We start from the raw sequence: 22,087 nt of genomic DNA on the forward strand, positions 1-22,087 counted from the left end.
AAGAACTGAAATACAAAGCCAAAAGAACCTCTCCTTTCTTGTGCATCTTCTTTGTACTTTTTAAGTTCCATTTTCAATTCTTCTAAAAGTGGAGCCATTTTAAACACTTTTAAACAACCACCCGATTGATTTTAGTCATTCAAATGCAGTAACCAAGAATCCAGAGATCACCAAATAATCCAAAGAGTCCCAAGCTGTTTCACTTTCTGTTCCTGGGGTTTTCCTATTTTGTTGTGATGTTTCAGTTAAGATGTATCTTTTGAAAGTCTTGTTGAGATTTTACTGTAAGTTCTTTTTAATTCCAGGCAGTCTCATCCCTTCCAGATCCTGCCCTTTTATTCTTTTTCTCTCCTTTCCTGTTTTCAAAAGCTTTTAATTATCCAGAAATCTTTATTATCCCTTTGACTTTTTATTTTCAGCATTAAATGCCTCTTAATGTCAAAGTGGATTTTTTCCCCCAATTCCTTGCTTAAGTCTCTTAGCTGTCAGTATAGGAAGAAGAGAAAAAAAACCAAATCCTTTCCTTTTTCTCTCTCCTTCGCTGCTTAGAAATCTTCTTTGGGAACAGTGTTATTATTATTTTTTAATAGTTTAAATTCCAGGGTACCTTATTTGTTGCTTTTGCTGTTTGACCCGGTCAACCAAAACTTTCTCTTCTTATCTTCCTCCTGCACATTCTTTTCCGGTCGAGTTCTTCTTTGTGGTGGCCATTTCTGACCACCGCTGCAACCGCCTTCGGGAAAGGGAGTAATGGCCAGCTGAGGAGGAGAGATGCAGCTCTCCTCAACCCTGCAGGCAGTCTCCCCCTTCTTCACCACCTCTACGGGGTGGCTTAGCCCCAAAACCAGCCAGCTCAGGGCGCTCCAGCGGCGAGCACGGATCGAAACCGCGCAGAGTCACGGTTTCAGTCTGTCGCCAAAGAAGCTCAAACCGGAAGTTTCAACATAGATGGGAAACCTTAAGTTATTAGGCAACTACCCTAGGACTTTATGCTAATCTGGAAAGAAAAAGATTTATTCTAGAAGGCAGCTGTAGCTATTGCTGCTAGGAAAGCTACATGGTTATCTTCATGAAGTCATCAAGAATCAATCCCAGCTCAAGGAAATCTTTGCCTTTGTAGGTGCTGATGGAAGAATATTTTTCCATCTGTAGATTGATTAAGTAGATCAACCTTATCACATAAATATTGTGGGCTTGATCTTCTGCCACCTTAGGGGTAAGATAGTTTGTTAAAGAAAGTTATATAGAAAGTCATTGTGCTGTTTAGTTTGTTTACATATGGAGATATTCTGCCAGTACATCTTACGGCAGGATTAAAAACAGAGAAACCATTAAAGTGTAACTGAGAGCATTCAACCTAGCATACTTATCCTTTGTATGATCTTCCCTCATCATTCTCAAATGCCTCCTGGAAGTCCCACATTTCTAATGGCTAATCAAAAGCTGTATGAAAAGGGGTAGTTGGGAGAATATTCCAGAGCTGTGAGGTTTTACTGAGAAAGTGTGATAGGATCTTGGTGCCTGTCTATGCAAAACTGTCAGCAACTAGTGGGAGAGGAAATGTTGCACTTGAAACTGTGTGAAAATAGAGAGTAAAGTTTGAGAGATGTGGGGGACATACAACTTTAATAATTAAAATAGATAAAAGTTTGTAGATTTCCTTCACTCTTCCACCTTTTCTCACTTAGCCAAATTATTAGTGCAGAGGTTGGAAAAACATGCTCTAATGTTTTAATATCCCAATAGATGGGCTAAATCGTGTTATTAAAGAGAGCCATGATGTTTGCTAATCTTCCAATTGTCTGTCTTGATTCATTTTTCATGTGAAATGAAGTAAAGAACAGACAATATCACACTGCTGCTCCTTTGCTTGTTTGTACCCTATGATATCATCAGCTTCTGTAACTTTCCTACTTGGGTGCTTTTAACTGAAAATACAGAGAAATGAGAATGTCAGTGGTCTCAGGTACAGGCAGATGTCACAGAATATTATTTTTTTTTATGGGAAAGATGTACAATGTAAGATGGAGAGTCCAATAAAAAAAAAGATATTAACAGCAGCTGAAAGACCTAGAGAGCAAAGAATATAGAATTTGGAGACTATTTATTTATTTATATTTATACCGTTCTGGGAAGTGTACAGTTAAAAATGATAAAATAGTTTAAAAAGTTAAGTGAAAAAGGATAACATTGAATATAACAGAATATATACCAATGGGCATGACAACAGTCTTTCCTAGAGCCAGATTTTAAAAAATGGTTTAAACATTTGTAAAGTCAGGTTAATTTGAATCTTGACAGCAAAATTTAGGGACATACATAGTTGATAAGCCAGAGTTTGTCCAGTTCAGGTTGATCTTGCATTTATCCTGCCTCTCTTTTATTACTTTAATAGGCATTTTTGGACATTGTATAATTAATTGTGAGTCCAATCACTTTGCCCCTTCCTTAGTCAGATCTTCCAACCTAGCCCTGACATTTGGATTTTTCAGTATTTTAAGAGAACTCCTCCTACCATTCTCACTCCCCAAATCCTTTCAATTGCCAAGCCAGGTAAAAAAATTCAATTGATGATGTCATTCTCTGACATGGGTTGCATGCTGGCTTAGCCTGAGAATTCTTTACTGCGAGAGACATTCTGGAAATTATTGATATAACACAAAAAGTACATCATAATATATCCTCTATTAAGAAACACATTACAGTTTCCCAGAACTGTAGAACATATTTCCAATAAATGTATATAGAATTACAGTCATAAAAATCATTGGGTACAATATTATGTTCTGATTGGATTGGATTTCCCCCTTTGTTATAAAGTATATACATTTTCATCTTTCTTACTGATCTTTGAGGAATAATTCTGCCTAACGTGTGATTAAAGCAAATATGTCTTAATATACAATGAATATAAAATATATATTTATCCTCATTGATACCTGAATCCATTAATATGAGTAATTGAGTGAGTAACTGCAGATTGCAAAAACACTGAATTATGCTGGTTGATTAATATTGCCCAGATAAATAATTTTGTTTTGCTTTTTTGCACTTTGATGAAAGCTGTTCCGATTTTGAATACTGTATTTTGTAGTATTGGGAACCTGTCCTGTCCCATTTATTGGCTGTTATCCATACATAGACTCAGGAGGCAGTTATTAACCTTTAGTTCAGGAAAACATATATTTGTGAATATTGTTTGATGAAGTACTAACATTTCCCCCAGTATTTAATCACACTCATTTGTTTTCCTACTCAAAAATATTTCTGATGATTTCTTTTTCCCATAGCAATTCCTCCATTTCACCTATATAGCGTCTTCCCTTCATCTGTATAAACCCTTTGCCAATTCTTTATAAATATGAAAAAATGCTAAAAACTTGCTATTAACCAAATAAATAAAAAATGTGTATATACACAAACAGACATATTATGTTATTAGGTTCAATATTAATACATATAAACATATGGAAGTAAATTTTTAATGGATTAAAGTCTCATAATATTGTAGATTAAAGTTCTGATTGTTCTCTTCAAATTGCTGATACAGAAACAGTTTATATGATCCACAGTATTTCATTTCATAGATCAAAGCAATTGAGACCATCAAGTCTGGGTTATTGTTGAGAACGAACTTTGAACTGCCTTCACGTGCATCCAAATATGGACTATTAAATTAATATATATTTATTTATATAGAGACACAAGTCTAACATTCTCAGTGCATTGTGTTTGTTTTATACACTGAAGGCATATCTTCTTGAAACAAGCTGGTTTTTAAAAATATCACTATTAAGCAATATTTACCTCAGCCTTTCCAAATGAGTGCCTGGAGCCACAGATTCTACACTTGTGCAGTATCATTTTCAAAGTTTGCATAGCCTTATTAGGAACATTGGTCTGGAGGATTTTGGCTGTGTGCTTTATGATCACTGTCACAATGATAAGGACCTTTTGATGATGTTAAGAAACTTAACTGATGCAAAAGAATTCTAGTCTAGCATTATTATCTAGTATAGGGACAAATGCCACACCGTGAACTATCTTCAGTGATACTATTCAAAGATATCATATAATCTCTTTCACTGCATCCATCCACTTATGTCCACCTGTTGTCTTCTCATTCTTCTGCATCCCTTAGCCTTGCCAAGCATAATTACATTTATCGGTTTTTATTAGTTTATAATGTAACATACAAAGAAAATACAAAAGTAAATAATAGGAAAAATGGGGAAGGGAAGAGAAAAGTGACGGAACCAAAGGGGGAAAAAGAAAGAAAAGGCATTGACTTCCAACTTCCTTTGGTACAGTAGAATAAGGCATCAATAACTTTTTACTTTTATATAATAGTTTAAACTAGTCATTTCTACAACAACAAATCTACCTGATTGGTAAAACCCAAAATACACAAAATATAGAATTCTTTATTGGCCAAGTGTGATTGGACACACAAGGAATTTGTCTTGGTGCAAATGCTCTCAGTGTACATAAAAGAAAAGATACATTTGTCAAGAGTCAAGAATTATCAGGTACAACACTTAATAATACTCACTTAATAACACTTAATAATAGTCATAGGGTACAATAAGCAATCAAATCATACTAGGATTATTTATGTATTTGAATAAAGCCATTGAGTTGTAAACTAATTAGTCAATTATTGCCACATTAGAACTGAATGGCTTTGATGAAATGCCACATATTGTACATGAATATCAGTCTATGAATCCAATAGGCAGCAGTGAGACATTTGCACAATGATAATAATGAACCTCGGAAATGAGTACTACCCAAAATGTCTCAGAGGGACTCAAACAATGTTTAGGTTAAATGGAAAAAATGTTGAATTTACATCAAGTATTTGCATATTTTGAACATATACCTGTACAAGCAAATAGGATTAATGTTATGATGCTGATTACCTTTAAACTTTAATGAATGTTTGAGACTGAGAGATATGTAACTAAGCTGGAAAGCTACACTTTGTTCATGTCTTATTCTTGCCATTGACTGAATTATTCATCTATGTCTTTCACTGTTAGGCATATAAGGGCTTCTTGCATCCAACCTCCAGTCTTTCTAGCTCAGTACTTAATGCTGACTGCCAGCTTAGCATGAAGAATTCAAACAGAAATCTTTTCCAGCCCTATTTAACGATGCTGAGAATAGATCTGGGTGCTTTGGCATGCAAAATCAAACACATATTCTGCCACTAAGTGATGTGGAAAGAGCAATCTTTTTAATTTTTTGGACGGTAGTGGTGGCAGGTTATAAAGACTTTAAAGATAAAAGTGTAGTCCAGCATTATCACTTTCCAAGCAGGTGTCCTTGGTCTGAAATATTTTAAATTTGTTCTTTTCTCCTGGCCTTCTTTCAGTTTGCAATTCTAGTGGTCAATTACCTTTTACGAGAAAATGTCTTTGAGCATCATACATCCAATTGTCAATGCTATTTGTATTTTGATATGCTTACTAAGTAGAAAGTCTTAGTGAACACAATAAAATAAGAACGGTTATAGTACATTCTTCAAATCTGTGTTGTAGTGGTTCAAAGTGCAAGCAGATTACATAATGCTTACATAGTGCTAATTCCAACATCAGTCTAAGCACAGGACAATGCATTTATGAATATTATAGATGAATTTAACAGAATAACAGCATTGGAAAGGACATTAGAAGTCTTCTAGTCTAATCCGATGCTCAGGCAGAAAACCCTATACCATTTCAGACAAATCGTTGTCCAGTCTTTTCTTAAAAATTTCCAGGGTTGGAGCATTCACAACTTCTGGAGGCAAGTTTTTCCACTGATGAATTGTTCTCGGTGTCCGGAAATTTCTCCTTAGTTCTAGATTGCTTCCCTCCTTGATTAGTTTCCATCCATTGCTTCTTGTCCTGCTTTGGAGGTGCTTAGGAGAACAGATTGACTCCCTTTTCTTTATGGCAATTTCCTAATTTAACAGAAAATTTGATACAAGCTACCACAAGAATGACCTATTGGAGATGTGCAGTTGTTGGAAACAGGGAAAGAACTCAGGATAGATAAGTTGTTCTTCTAGTCACATGACAAGAGGTAGCAATTGTGCAGGCATTCCAATGTAAAATCCTTCTAAAAGAACAATATCACTATTGCACGGCATTGTTTTTACACATAAATATCCTAGCTTAAGTCCTCTAGTCTAGATTGGATAGCAAAACAAAAAGATCTGGTTCCAACCTGCTTTATTACACTTGTATATTTAATCTATCCAAAGGGAGCAGATTTATCCTTGTTATTTTATGAAAGAGATAGTAAAAATTAGATTTTCAAAAGGATTACTGTGATAGATTTCTATACTGTTGCTTAAGTAGATGTCTACATTGTTCCTTAGCTGCTGCTTCCAAATGAGTTCATAATTTATATTTTCATGAAGCAGAAATGTAGGATTCATGCAGGATTCACTCTCAGTTCATTTTTTTTTAAATCTAGGAAAATGCTAGAAATCCCACTAGTAGCTTTAAACACCAAGCGGGAGAGAACTAACCTGGACTCCTGTGTCAAGTACTTCTGGAAATTTCACAGAGATTGACTAGCCCAAGGTTGTCTGAAATACTTTTTGTAGTAGAGTGAGAAATTGAACCTGGATCTTCTGACACTCACTCCAACATCGCTGGTATTAATGGTTTCAATTTTTTCGATATATAAGAAAGATTGCATTGAAGATTGAGGTGAAAATGTCTAGTCTGAGAAACAGTCGGGGGTCCCTATTAACTTTGCATATAATGGGAGATGCTGTCCTACTGATATGTGAGGATTTACATTTCTGTGCTATTAATATAAATAAGAGATACTGTTTATGCATAAATGCTCTGATATTAAAGAGGAAATGTAGTCCAGAGCCTGGCTTTGAGAAGATGCATTTTTAAAAGTTGAGGAAAGAAAACTGGCTGCATTACCTTTCATTTAATAGCTTTTCAGCACATTCTCAGCCAATATGCTGCTTAAAAATACTTTGACTTTTAAGTAATGAGAAAGGATAATATCAGGAATAAATGAACACACTAACATGTCCAGAATGTTAACATTACATGACCCTGTCATGAGATTCAGCACTGATTATACTCTGTAGTATTCTTTTCCTATGAAACACTGAATCAAGTTCTCCTTTTAATATTTTGGTATCTATCCAGGGTGCTATTAAGTGTTCTTATGGCAGCTTCTTTTAATCTTAGCCAAATTTCTCATTATTACATGATTTCATTTTCTAGGATTTAAATGCTTTTTGTGAGTCACTATTAAGTGCATTTTTCTATTTTCTATTTATTTATAGAATCGCTGCATTAGAGCAAGATAGTGCTCCTAAATAGTACAACTCCTAGCACTGTCACATGTATTGAAAAGGGTGTAGCCCAAAGTCCCCTTGCTACTTTTCTATGGGGGCTTGGGGACGGTGACCTCTGGTGTACATTACAGTATTTCTACAGTCTGTGCCAGTCTAGAAAATGCCTTGATGGGCTCAGGTTGACCATCTCTGGCAAATGTTGTAAGGTTCACCAGAATCTACACCAGAATCACTCACCGTGAGAAATGACTCAGTAAATGATGCAGGAGGAGGCTCTTGCCTCACTCACTGTAGAAAGCTCCTCTTAGCCTTATTCTAAGATGCAATAAGCTTAGAGAACGTCCTGAAGTTGACCAAAGGGAAGCAAAATTGTGCAAGGCAATGAATGTCCTAAACATGCTTTTTTTTCAAAAGGCAATTGGTCTTTCTTGGTTTTTTTTCCTTGAAAATGTTTCACTTCTCAACCAAGAAGCTTCTTCAGTTCTGAAAAGTTCAGAACTGAAGAAGCTTCTTGGATGAGAAGTGAAACATTTTTAAGGAAAAAAAAAACAAGAAAGTCCAGTTGCCTTTTCAAAAAGCACCTTTGGGACAATCATGACCTGAACGTTTGAGAATTTCTATAGATAAGGCAACAAATGCTTTGTTCAATTCTTTCTCTAAATATTGATACAGTTTCATATAGCTCTATTATAGTTTAATGTGTTTTCATTGCATTATTAATTCAATCCAACTTGTATCTGTATGGAGTTGAAATGGAAATTCAGTTCTATGTACCAATATTTCAGATACTATTTTTTATCAAGTGAACCTTGCTTATGGCAAGGTGAATAAAACAAAGTGGCAACTCTTTCTTGATGAGCCTTCTCCAGACTGATACTGTTCTATGTTTTTAATCAACTCTGATATCCCCAAGCAGCATGAAGTGGTCATAATGGCTGCATAAGTGGGTGCATATTGGGTAGGCATCAGGCTATAAAAACTGGGACAAGAAAGATTCCCAAATGTTGAAGATAATATTCAGTCACTCTCGATCCAAAGTATATATCTCAGATCAAAAGTCTTTTTAAAACTTTTCTATTTTTCATCTATTGCTTCTCATAACATCCTTTATGGTAGAGAACTGTACAGAACTGTACAGTTCTGACAATTTAAATACCCACTTTTTTATGGTAAGACATGCCAATGTATTTTAGGGTTTCCCCCTCATAAAATAAAATAGATGCAATGGTGCCTTTTGGAAAGCATAATTTGTAAATTATTTCTTTGAGAAGGGTTGGTTATATAAAGAATGCAACTTTAAGTAGCCGTCTCAGGACTCTCTGCTTGTAGCAGAATTAGATATTCAAGCTTTTTTTTTTTTTGAGCCTCATTAGTTGAACTCATAAAACCACATGGAATGATAGTCTCAATTTATTCTTAGCTTTCCAAAACCAATAAGACAATTACAGCTACTTTCCCAGAAAGGGAAGGAAATGCAGAATTTTAACTTATCTGGAAAAATGAGTTCTTTTCTGCTTGCTAAAAACTTGGTCTCTTGAGTCAGGATGGCCTTTTTTCCCAAAGCTGCGCCATTTTCTATCATCTCTTTCATTAAAATCTACATGAAAGAATGAGGTAGGTGATTTATCCATTTTTTCAGTTGATTTAAGACTAAAATACAGACTATGTTATATATGTTCAACATATAAAAGCTGTGTCAAACATTCCAGGCAAAATAAACTACATATGATATATTCATAATTCCTGTTCTTTATGTAAGGGTTATATCTTTATGGGACTCATGGTGCAAGAACCCCTTTGCCTTTTATTCTCAGTTTTGAAGTTAGCTGGATATGTAAAAATAATCACTATCACTGATTTTATTAACTGACTTCCCTAGCATATCCCTTTCTAATCTCTCCCCATTGCTTGTTTTTTTAGATGGTTTTCAGCTGGAGAAAGGAAAATTCATGTCCTGTTTAGCTACATGTATTTATCACTGAGGCACTTGAGAGTAATATTCTAAGTTGTATTATTATTTTTAAAGCCAGAAATACAGATGTTGATGAATTGTTTTCAAGCATTTTCTCAAACTTGATGGTGACAGTTTAATACCATTACATGGAACGATTATGAGTGCCAATATGTTGAAAAAGAATACCTCCAAGAAAATATTTTCAACAACTGCCTAAAAAGTGTGACAAGCAAGACTTTGTTTCATTATATAGCTTAAACAATGCCACTTCCCTATACATTCACAGCCATGTGAAAAGTCTGAATATGCCTATTGTTTTGGAGGAGACTTCTTCTTTACATGTACAGTAGGTCACAACAGGAGGGTGAAGGGCTTTATTTTCTCTTATCTAATTAATGGATGGTGGTACTAACTGGCTGGGTATATTTCAAAATGATGGAAACAAGTATACTTTCCACCATTTAAGAAAGATGCTAAACTAATCCCATGTAATTAGTGTCCAACATTTTTAATAGTCCTTTTCTCTGTCCTGATCCTCCAATTTCATTGGATGACCTCTGGTGATGCTGTAGTATTTGGGGAAGGGGAAAATAAATTCTTGTCCAGTTTATCCACAATATGCATAATTTTGTACACCTCAGTCATGTTCCTTCTTATCTGCCTCCTTTCTAGATTAAAAAGTCCCAAGTATCATAACCTTTCTTCGTAGTGAAGTTACTCCAGCTCTTTGACCATCTCATTGCCATCCTCTGAACCTTCTCCAGTTCTACTTCATATGACTATTACATGAGCTATTTGAAGTTCAAATGCTAAATTTCTTATGGGGTAGTTTTGTGAATTAGATTACTTCGGTCTAAACTGGAAGCAGATGTGTATTTAGAAAATAATGATTTATCATTTTAAACTATCAATGCAAAATCAGAAAGGCATCACAAAAGAGTTTTTCACATAGCTGAAGAAATCTCTATGCCATCTTATTATGTTTCCTAAGTTTAGCACTGTTAAGTATAAACAAATCTGGATGTATGGTTCAGACTCTACAAAGACTGTAATATATAATGCACACTTGTTCAGCTTTGGGAATCTCGTCTATTTATATAATAAATTACACCTGGCTGCAGTTTGGCAAAGAAAATGGTAAGAGGAAGTTTGCAGGATGAAACAATATGTTGAGTGGAGAATTTTTTTCCAACATCTTTTCAAAGATAAACATTCACTAATTCTTAATAAACCATTTCAAATGAAATTGTTGAGAGTTTGTTTACTTACTATTCATGTACTGGTTCCACCTTTTATTTATTTTTTAATCTGGAAAAAAAATATTTGTGCATATTTTAAATAATGAAGAAAATGAAAGCTGAATAATTAACCATAAGTATTTATGGAATTGTATTAAATATATATTTATACTTTTTATTTAGGGATACAGAATACAAAGGACTTCAACTCTCCCTCGATCAGGTTTCAGCTACAAAACCAGCCTACTCATATGCAAACTCAATTCCAACTATAACTGACAATAGAAAAGGAAGCAAATCACGTCTCTCTGGCACAAAGTCCAAATCTAGGACATCACCTTATCCACAGGTAAGAGACTTGATTTAATATGCTAAAAAAGATTCTTGAGTTTCTTTTTGAAATGTTTTGCAATGAAGTATAACTGTATAATTGCTGAAAGAGGTTTAATCTATGTTATTACTGGGCAACATATTCTCACTGAGGGAATGTCCAAGGAAATGTAAACAGCATCAGGATTTTAATTACAACATATGTAATGCCAGAAGCTATTTCATATTAATTTGAAGACATGCCACAGATCTTGTAACAAACAAAAATTGCAAATACCACATATATAGAATGTAGTTAAAGGAAAAATACAAAGTTATATTGGATCTCTATAGGAAATTCTAGGCTTTTGTGCATTCACCTATGCAATTCACAAGATTCCATTCAATCTAAATTGGCATTCTGTGACTTCAATCATATTGTTGTCAATCCTGAATGTTTAGCTTGGTCTTCCCTAATTTAACATCTCTAGATATATTGCTCAATTCTCACTAATCCCAGCAAGTATAAACAGTAACTATGCTGCTTGGACACAATGGGAATTGTAGTCCAACTTATATGGAGGGATACAAGTTTAGTAAAAGGTGAGGGATACCTGAAATAAAAATGGAAACACTAAGTTCAAGAGAAAGAACTAAAATATATACAAAAACGTTCAGTAATTCATGAGTTTTCTTTTCAAGTTCTGGTGCAGCCTTAATTTGGGTATGTTATAAAATTATATAACTTTGACACTAGTGGTAGCTCTATTCATATCAGGCCATCCTTACTTTCATAAATATCATATGCCTACATAATTTTGATTATTTGCTTTGAATGAGATTCCTGGATTGATTTTTTTTTTTATGATCCATTTTTTTGTTTTCTTGGTTATCCAGTGCATTAAGAGTCTTCTCCAATGCTAAGTTTACAAGTGTCAATATTCTTTCTAAACTGCTTCTTCAAAGTCCAACTTTCACTTCCTTAGAATGTCACAGATAACTGTAGGTATAGAAATGTCACAGCATCTTATCCATGTTCTTAACTATTACAGTATTCTGCCAAGTGCTAATTTGTAGCATATTTCTTGACTGCTAGTTCTTTTACAGTTGACTGATTCTAAAGGCAGGAACTATCCACTATTTCATTGCCATGATATATCTCTGTTTCCATATTTTGTTCTTTATGTATAATCTTAATCCCATTTTCCCCATTTTTTGCTTACTGATTTTTCCTCACTAGAGCTTGCAGTTTATTTGCATTTTCATCTATCAGTATGTCATAAGTATGGTGCAAGTTATTGGTATTTCTTCCTTAATTTTTAAAACCGCATTTTTTCAGTTTTAAATATTGAGTCTCTCTCAATATTGTCAAACAGCAACCAGTCATTTTGCCAGGTTTAAATTTTTTTTGTGGCCTCCTGTCCTGTATTAGATTTTGTAAGAGTGCAATAAATTGTTCTGAATTCCTATTTTCCTAAGAGCATTCTCTAGCTTGCCATGGTTGGAATAATCAAATAATTTTCTGTAATCAATGAAGTACATACTGATTCCATATTATTATTGTTTGGCTTTCTCAAATGCCCAATATATATCAGCAATAATGTCTCTTGTTCCTCAGCTTTTTCTAAAGCCAACTTGAACAACTGGTATCCCCTTTCCATGTAGACTGTTGGATGATCTAATCAATCTTTTTCTAGGCTGTAAGCCTACATAATTATTAATATTCATTGCAGCATTGTGTTACAATCGATAGCGTTAGTATTTCTTTTTAACTTGAAGGCACAGAAGGTACTCAGCTCAAAACTACATTGTAGCATTTTTCCAGAGCCATGGACTAATTATTACCATCACTGTCATCAAATCAAACTTCTACTTTTCTAAGGACAATCTTGGTAGAAGAATGCAGTGCAACAAACCTAATCTACTATAAACCTATCATTTCATTGTTTATGTGGATTGTCATTCTTTGTAAGGGCCCTTAAAAAAACTCCCAAGTATATACATTAATGAATACATTCTGAAGTAAGCAAAGGGATGTTAATCCATATTCTCAAACACTGATATAGGTCATTTTCTTACAGCAGGGGTGGGGAATTATGGCTGTGTTATGACTTGTGGACTTCAACTCCATGAATTCCTGAACCAGCCCTACTGGCTCAGGAATTCTAAGAGTTGAAGTCCACAAATCATAAAGGGGCCATAGTCCCCCACCTCTGGCTTACAGCATGGAATATATTTTCTTCCTTTGAAAAGAATTGGAAAATAGCACAAGTTTTTATTTATTTATTATGAAGTGAAAAGATACCAAACATGAGAAAATGTTATCCTAACAATTTTTTTTAAATTGACATCCTATCCCTGTCAACTCATAAAATATTTCTATGGTCTTTTTAGAGTTGCCAACAGAAAGGGAGGGGGGAGCAGTGAGGCAGCTTGCAAACCGAAAGTGCATTCTGTAAATGTTTTCAAAGATAGTAACTAGGTGACTGAAGTTTCTGCCGCACAAATCCTGACAATCCCCAACAAAATCAACCCTATCCATAAACAAAAGTTTCAAGCAGAACCTAAATATTATTTAATTCAATTGATGGAACTTGGCTTCTTTCAGTTTAATAAGATGTAACTATGGTAAAATGTTTATTACTGGGCTACATATCATTGTCCTATCCTTACACAGGTACCAAATAAATTTTGAACTCATTTATTCTAAATTCCTGAAATCTTATTTATTCTACACAGAGTAATAGAAAAATAAAATTAATAAGAAGCATTGCTTACCATGACCTCCTGAGTTTTAATTTTTATTGTAATGATCACATCATAAAAAGTACAATTTCTATAGTAAAACATTTGGTTTGCATTAGTTTCAACCTATTGAGCTACATTTATAATTCAAGTTTATCACTTTTATTAAAACTTGGTTTAGTTGCAGTTTTGAGTGTTGTTTGCATGAATAAAACTTCAAGTTTATCAAGGACAATTACTGCACTGGTTATAACTATCACTAAAATAATGTGTTTGCTTTTTAATGGCTATTGATATGTAATTAATACTGAAAGTTTGTTTTTATTTCAGTCATTTTTGTTAGTAGCAGAGAACATAAATATTTTAAATAAAAGCAAATCATACCAACTCATGTTTCCTTAATGATACATTGTCTATTTTATTCAATCTAGTAATTAAATTACATAGATTGAATGAAATATTTAATGTATTAGTTAGAATATTATACATCAAACTTTGCAAATTTGAAAGTGAAAGGAAACTTTTAAAAGTTCTAAAGTAGATTCAGAACTGGTACAGAATCGCCATTAGTAGAGGTTATTTTAATGGTTATGCTGCATTACTTTAACCGAAGCCTTCCACCATCTGTTCTGCCATACTTTATATTTCAGGGTTAGATTAGTTAAAAAGGCAAGATAAAAGTGATTTAAAAGCACATATGTTCTGTGTGTAAAGTAGATTGCATCTGTGATCTCCTACTTGTTTAATCAAGAGGAAAGTTGCAGATGCCCAGTGCAACAGAAGTTTTTGATGGCTGGAAAGATTTTGGTATAAAAGGATTCTCTTTGCATAACCAGACATGTTTTGGGAGGTGAGATAAAGACTGATAACTGTTTATCTATCAAAAGCTGTAGGAGTAGCAACAGATAGTACAAATTTCACAATCAGTGAACACCAATATCTGAAATAGGCTGGTGCTCAGTAGCTTAATAGAATCTGACATAGCTGACAGTTAACTATCTAAGCTAAAAATCTCCTGCATGCCATCTATTTTTTCAAGTCTTTCTTCATTAACCTACACATTATATCCTTAATTATCAATTTATATAGTCACCCATCTCACTAATATGATGCTGGGCAATGTGCAACAAAACAATTAAAACAAATCTTAAATAATCATTAAAACAATTACTGAAAACTATAAATAAAACCACAGGAGAATGTACCAAAATCCCACATATAATACAATAATCTAGCAGGCTGCCTATCACTATGAGGTCCCCAAACCTGCTAAAAAGAACCAGTTCAAGAATTTTCTGGAAGAACAATAGCATCAGGGCTAATTTAGCACACGGAGCCAATTACATACCTCTCATGCTGGACTTGATGGGACAGATACAGGTAGATGTAATTGGGAGAGGCAATCCTTCAGTTAACCTTGGTCCACGTCATTTAAAACTTTAAAAGTTAGAACCAGGACCTTGAAACTTGGGGAAAAACTGGCAACCAGTACAGTTCACTGAACAGAAGTTTAACATGTACCATTCTAGGGACATACATAACTGCTCATGTCACTGCATGTTGCTTCAGATGAAGCTTCCTGATACTTTTCAAGGGCAACATTATGTGGAGGAGTGGTGGTATGCTACTGGTTTGGACCAGTTTTGCTGAACCGGTAGTTAAAAAAAAAAAAGCCTCCCATGATCAGCTTGAAAGGAGAAAAAAAAGCCTGGGATAATCAGCTGAGAGGAGAAAAAAGAGAAAAACGCAGGATCGGCCCTCCTACTCGACCCTGTGCTTTTCTCCTCTTTATCTTCTAAGCTGATTGGCGGTGCAGGCTTCAGTTGGTGTGGGGAAAGTGCGTACATTAGGTGCACATGCATTATGTCCGCATGCATGCGTTCACGATCACCGAACCGGTAGTGGAACCGGTAGGATCCCACTGCTGATGTGGAGTATGGTGGAAGGTGACAGGGCACAAGAGACTGTCTCAAAATTTTAAGTAGTATCTGAAAAGCTAGAAGAGTAAGGGCCTGTCAAATCTCAGATAGGAGATCCACATGGCAGGGCTGCAATGGAAAATACTCATTTTCAAGGAACCACAAGATGCAAGTTCCTTGGACTGCAAGGCGATCAAACAGGTCAGTCCTAGAGGAGATCAACCCTGACTGCTCTTTAGAAGGCCGGATCCTGAAGATGAAACTCAAATACTTTGGCCACCTAATGAGAAGGAAAGACTAACTGGAGAAGAGCCTAATGCTGGGAAAGATTGAGGGCAATAGAAGAAGGGGATGACAGAGAATGTGGTGGCTGGATGGAGTCACTGAAGCAGTAGGCGTGAGCTTAAATGGACTCCAGAATATGGCAGAGGACAGGAAGGCCTGGAGGAATGTTGTCCATGGGTCAAACACGACTTTGCAACTAACAACAACAGCAAGATGGCAGCATTTAAGAGGAAGGGAGCTGGAATGGGTCCACTCTATCCAGTCTGATCTCAGGAAGTGGCAGTCCTGAGTTAACTTGGCCCCATGCCATGTAGGGCTTTAAAAGTAATAATCAGCACCTTAAATTGAACCCAGAAGAAAATAGGGGGAGGGGGGCAAAGCATCTCATTCAACAAAGGCATAATATGGACAAATTTAGGGATGCTGAACACTGTGTGTGTTGCAGTAATTTATGTATGAACATTTCAACTCACACTCAGTGACTCTGCATAGCTTACAACAATATAAATCTAGTAAAAAAACAATAAATACCAATAATTCACTAGTGTCAATAATCAAATGAACCATTTAATAGACCGCATCCCAATAGGTCTGACAAAACCAAGTCTTCAAGTCCGTGTGAAAGAGTGTGGGAGCCAATCTTATCTTCATGCAGATGATGTTCCACAGGGAGGGAAGAGAAGGCTCTTCTTGGTCCTTCTAGATGGACCTCCTTAGGAGAGAAGACCTGTAGCATTCCCTGCCTCCCCACTCTGATGGGTCAGATAGATGTGAGTTGGAAAATACTGTCTTTCAAGTAACCTGGTCCCAAGCCATGTAGAGGTTTATGAAGCCGAGAACCAGAATCTTGAATTGGACTTTAATGCACATTGATAGCCAATGCAGCTCCATCTGCACATATAGACCTGCACAAAGCAATGCAAGTCGCAACATGTTGAACTAACTGAAGCTTCTGGATACTTTTCAAGGTCCACCCCATGTAGATTGCATTACAGTAGTCAAGATGAGAGATGATTAGAGCATCAGTGACTTTGAGCAGAGATTGTTGGTCCAGAAAAGGGCATAACTGGCACACAACTCACAGTTGTGTAAAGATTCTCCTGGCCACGACTGCAACCTGCTCTTCAAGCAAGAGTCATGATTCCAGGAGAACCCCCAGGTTATGCACAGGATCAGTCTGGGGCAATGCCACTAAATCAGTCTGGGGCAATGCCACAGACTAAAGGTGGCAATTCCCCAAAGATATTCTGGGCCAAAGGACTTGTAACTTCCAGGTGGCCTTCAAGGGTGGCTCCATATAGACATGTTGCAGTAATCCATACTTTATTTATATACCTTAGATAATGAGAGACTTTTAACTCATTTTAAACACAGTCAAGAAACTGTTTAAACATTTTTGTGACCATTTGCCAAATGTATTTACAAAGAACCTGTATTTTTTTTAAAAAAGAATTTATAATTAATATAAGAATTAATGCTTAATTAGTAAGCAGTTATAAAACCTGCTGACAGCCCTGATGATTGCGGTCCATTTTAGCCAGAATATATATTTGTAAGTAGGCCCAATCTACTATATTTTTGCCTTTGTTTCACAGAAATTAATTATCAAACATTATCCAACTAAGAGTGAAGGCAGAACTTCCAGGTCAAGCATACAGGAAAAGGGAATCTTCAGAATAGCTCATTTTGAAGGGGCTGTTATGGAGTTAAAATTGGAAGAGGGAGAATTGTGTGCAATTATAAACTGTTGGAAGAAGGAAGGGATATATCAGTGTAATGCATTGAGCCTGCTAGGTAAAAAGTTGCTGTGATGAATTAATTTAGAATCTCTTTCAAGAGCCTGGAATTGGGTTCTTTGGCTTGAATTTATTCCCACCAGGTTGCTATAAAGTAGGCTTGTGCAGACTGTTTTGATTCTAGTTCAAGATTTAAAGATAGAATGATTTAATTAAAGTTTATGATTCAAGCCCCAAGAGGAAATCCATTCCATTTCATCCATCTTGAGATTTGGTTTTTTAAAAAATGTTCCTAGGGAATGTTCAAAGGGAAATATCTACATTTCTTCTTCTTCTTCTTCTTCTTCTTCTTCTTCTTCTTCTTCTTCTTCTTCTTCTTCTTCTTCTTCTTCTTCTTCTTCTTCTTCTTCTTCTTCTTCTTCTTCTTCTTCTTCTTCTTCTTCTTCTTCTTCTTCTTCTTCTTCTTCTTCCTCCTCCTCCTCCTCCTCCTCCTCCTCCTCCTCCTCCTCCTCCTCCTCCTCCTCCTCCTCCTCCTCTTTCTTATGTGTTCTCCTCCTGAAAAAATGGATGAAAATAACTCTGTCAATTTTCAAGAAGTGAAGGGTGGGCATGGCCAGCTAGGAGTGGGATTTGGGGGTTCTCTGAACTGCACAGAATCTTAGCTAGGGGCACTCCTGAACCCCTGCGAACCCCCAGCAGCCCACCCCTGGATACAGTGTCATGGAGGCTGACACAGAACAAGTATGATTGACAGATTTTATCACATTATTCTAAAAACAATAAATATTTGAGCCAATGCTTGACTTAGCCTGTCTCCCATTTACTGTACACTTTGTAAAGAAAATAAAGCTTATTGTGCTTGTGCAACAGTTTCCCTTTGAAGGAAAAAGGGAGCTTCAAAGGATGTTGCATGCTCTAATACACCTGTTGACATCTGCCATGGAACCCCTCCCATAACATTCCTCATGTTGTGGAAGGGGTTCCATGGAGAAGTATGTTGTAATTTTATACATTGCCTGACACAGTACCAAAATCACCAGAAAACTATTAAATTAAAAAATCTACCCAATGCTCCAAAGCCACCTGATTCATTTTGCTGATTTGAACAAGGTCTCCACTTTGGTTCATGTATTTGAAAAATAAAGTGATTTGAAAGAAGCTTCATCATTCTCAAGTTCTGATAATCCTTCCGTTCAGCTGTTTGCCTTAAGACCAGCTTTTTGCAAACAGATTCCAGAATTCTGCAGCTTCTTTTTGTTAAAATAAAAGCAGATGGATTAAAAATACTTCTTTGAATTCATAATGAACTTCCCTTAGGGCTTACGAACTGCCACTTACATACACTGACTAGTATCTGTTCTATTTCTATTAACGAGAAGTTCTGTTTGCGTGACCATTGAGAGAAATATACATTCCAGGATATCTCTTCACTGATCCTTAAAATTAAGTATTCTTGATTTTTTTTTATTAATAGAACTTTCAGGATTCTAATAATGGCACTGAATGTCAGACCATCTTTCAGGAATTGTCAGCCCTTCTTTGTCAACATCTAGTGATCCATCTTTGTTGGAATCGGGAAGCCCTTAGTGACTAAACTGGGTCAGAAATAGATTATATGAACTCCTTGAGTGCTAGGGGCCCTTTCAGTTTGAGAAGGCACTAATTGATTTCAGGCATAATTCCTAGCCAAGTAACCTCTTAGCGTTTGCCCCAGTCCTTGCCTTGTAATTTGACCAGACAAGCTACATTAAAATTTGTAGGAATTATGATGTGGGGGAAAAATGAAGTGAAACCATTTCCAAATATGGTTGAAAAAGCTTCCCCATCTCCGTGCATATTTTCTATGAAATGTCATCTGAAGCTGAGTGGTAGCCCCTTTGTGCTTGTCCTTTGACCAAAGATCAACTTTCTAATTTAAGTTCATGCATGTTGGGTTCTGATGATGTTCCCCTTTTCATACCACTTGGTTTAGTCTTCTTCCTCCCCAATGTTGTGCCTTCATCCTTCCGTCTGAACAAAGAAGGAAGTCAAAATAAGGCATTAAATGTAACACTATGTCACTTAGACAAAAACAAAGCTTGTTTCTTTTGCACATTTTAATTAGAATGGGCTTGTAGAGATGAAAATCCTAGAGAATTGTTCATGTGTTAATGGTTTCTGAGATACCTTCATGTGAGAGGAAGATCTGTTAAACACTGAAAATCAGTCAAAGGCAGTATAAAAATTAGTTAATATCTGGTAACAAGGTTGTCTTATAACCGTGCTTATTCTAGGGTTGCTTGAGAATAAGTCTCAATATGTAACTGAGAGAAGAAAGCAAAATCCATCTAAACTGTAAAAATATTGGGTGAAAAAAAAGGTTTCCTCCAGATACACAGCAGATTTCTAAGGGATCCATTTTCAGTGGATCTATCTGAGAAGCAGATATATCAGCTGGGAAGAGTGAAAAAAGTCAAAATGGGGGAAGCAGCCATACAATGAAACCCCAATGTGTCAATCAAACTGTTGAAATAATTTTTCTGACTTTTTGACAAGTCCCCCCCACACACAGCATGAACTACTACTTAAAACTAGAGAAGATACTTGTATAAAACTGTTTTACAATTATACATAATGCTATACTGTAAAAATAGGTAATTCTAAAATATTTGTCCTGAAGAACTTGGAGTAAGTATCATCCTGTTAGCTGAAACATAGTATGACAAAAGGAATTTAAAATGATTACTTGCAGGTGAGAAGTCAGGAATGTTTCACAAAATATGTTTCTGGTTTTACCTATTAATACTTGGGATGGGAAATAGCCAGAGGTGGGATTCAAAATTTTTAACAACCGGTTCTGTGGGCATGGCTTAGGTGGTGGGCGTGGCTTGGTGGTCATGTGACTGGGTGAACATGGCTTGGTGGTCATGTTATTGGCTGGGTGTGGCCAACTCAATATCACTCACATCAAGGCACGCATCCCTTCGCCTGGCCTCTCATGACTGTGGGAATGCTGCAACAGTCGTAAGTGTGAAAAATGGTCATAAGTCACTTTTTTCAGTGCCATTGGAACTTTAAATGGTCACTCCACACAAGCAAAGTACCAGCAAAGGAGGGGGAAAAAACTCCAGAGATGTTCCAGAGACAGGAAGTCTAATCCTGCCAAGAATGTAATAAGGGTTAACGGAGAGGCAGTTTCTGTAAGAAACACCAGAATGTTTCTTTCCTGCCTTCCTTACAGGATTAGGCCAGTAATTTCTTCTAACAACCGGTTCTCCAAACTGCTTAGAATGTTAACAACCGGTTCTAGCGAATAGGTGCGAACTGGTAGAATCCTACCCCTGGAAATAACATCTTAGTTTGTTGATTTTTAACCTGAGGAATCTAAATGTAAAACTCACTGGAGCATTATTATTGACCATTTTTCATGAATTCCAATTTGAACAGATTTGACCTGGACAAATTAATCCCAAATTAATATGTTGAAATATTGTAGATTTCATGTTGCTCTGAATGCTGTGATGCATTCTTTCAAAATATCAAATATTCTTATAGAAATCTGAGGGTTTTTGTCTCAGTGCAGTAATATTGTGATTTGGGTTTGAGGGATGTTAACATTAGTCCGTTACCATATTCAGATTATGTCCCTCTTGGACCTGGAGGTTTCCATGACCTCTGCCCTGTCCACCAAAATCTAGCAGATTCCCCATTTACTAGTCTTTCCGAAGTCCTTAAAAAGACAACTTTCCCCCAGTTATTGGGATAGGATGAGACCGAATCCCAGTGATTAAGACTGTTATGTTTTAGGAAGGATTGTTTTAGGGCATCAAGAGTTGTATTTTGGGAACTGAGGTGTGTGGATATTGTTTCTTTTATGTTTTTATCACTATTGAAGTGAACTGCCCATAGTTATGACGCATAAGATAGATGGACATGTAAGTGTCTAAAGTAAATGAATAAAATATGAATTGCACACATTAGGGTAAAGTATGAAAAAGGATACATGCTTCAGAAAACTTTATGCTGGAAACACACACACACACACACACACACACACACACACACACACACATACATACACACACACACACACACACACCAGAGGTGGTATTCAGCAGATTCTGACCAGTTCTGGAGAACCAGTAGTGGAAATTTTGAGTAGTTCGGAGAACTGGCAAATACCACTTCTGACTGGAGATTTTACAGTATCCTTCACCTGCCACGACCACCAAGCCACTCCCACAGAACCGGTAGTAAAAAATTTGAATATCTCTCTCTCTCTCTCTCTCTCTCTCTCTCTCTCTCTCTCTCACACACACACACACACACACACACACACACACACATTACTTGTAAGTTGTTTTCAGTTGTAAATAAAATGGATGGAATGGATTGATGAATGAATAGACCAATCTGTTCTTCTCTACTAAAGGAGATTAAACCAAGCAGGATATTTTTCAGTGAATATAATTTCAGAGATGTTGCCTTCATCAGCTCAATGCCCTGAGATGTGTTGGTCTAAATTCCCCATGTATGAGAATGATGGCAAAGGCAGACCAGCAGATCCTTAGACTGTCCAGTTGATGAACAGTAGAACAAAATGC

The 22,087-nt window shown here is 36.1% G+C and overlaps 1 protein-coding gene across 1 annotated transcript in view; it reads left to right on the forward strand.

Annotated features, from left to right (window-relative positions):
• The window catches only part of SIM1 (SIM bHLH transcription factor 1), a 75,319-nt gene that overhangs the window by 46,937 nt on the left and 6,295 nt on the right, over positions 1–22,087 (forward strand). The window contains exon 9 of the mRNA XM_026666516.2: positions 10,694–10,859. Coding sequence (XP_026522301.1) covers positions 10,694–10,859 — 166 coding nt within the window. The remainder of the gene's footprint in view (positions 1–10,693; positions 10,860–22,087) is intronic.

This window comes from Notechis scutatus, chromosome 1 (assembly GCF_049901735.1).
Source record: "Notechis scutatus isolate UNSWTSFEM ecotype Mainland chromosome 1, rNotScu1.2, whole genome shotgun sequence".
Classification (NCBI taxonomy): domain Eukaryota; kingdom Metazoa; phylum Chordata; class Lepidosauria; order Squamata; family Elapidae; genus Notechis; species Notechis scutatus.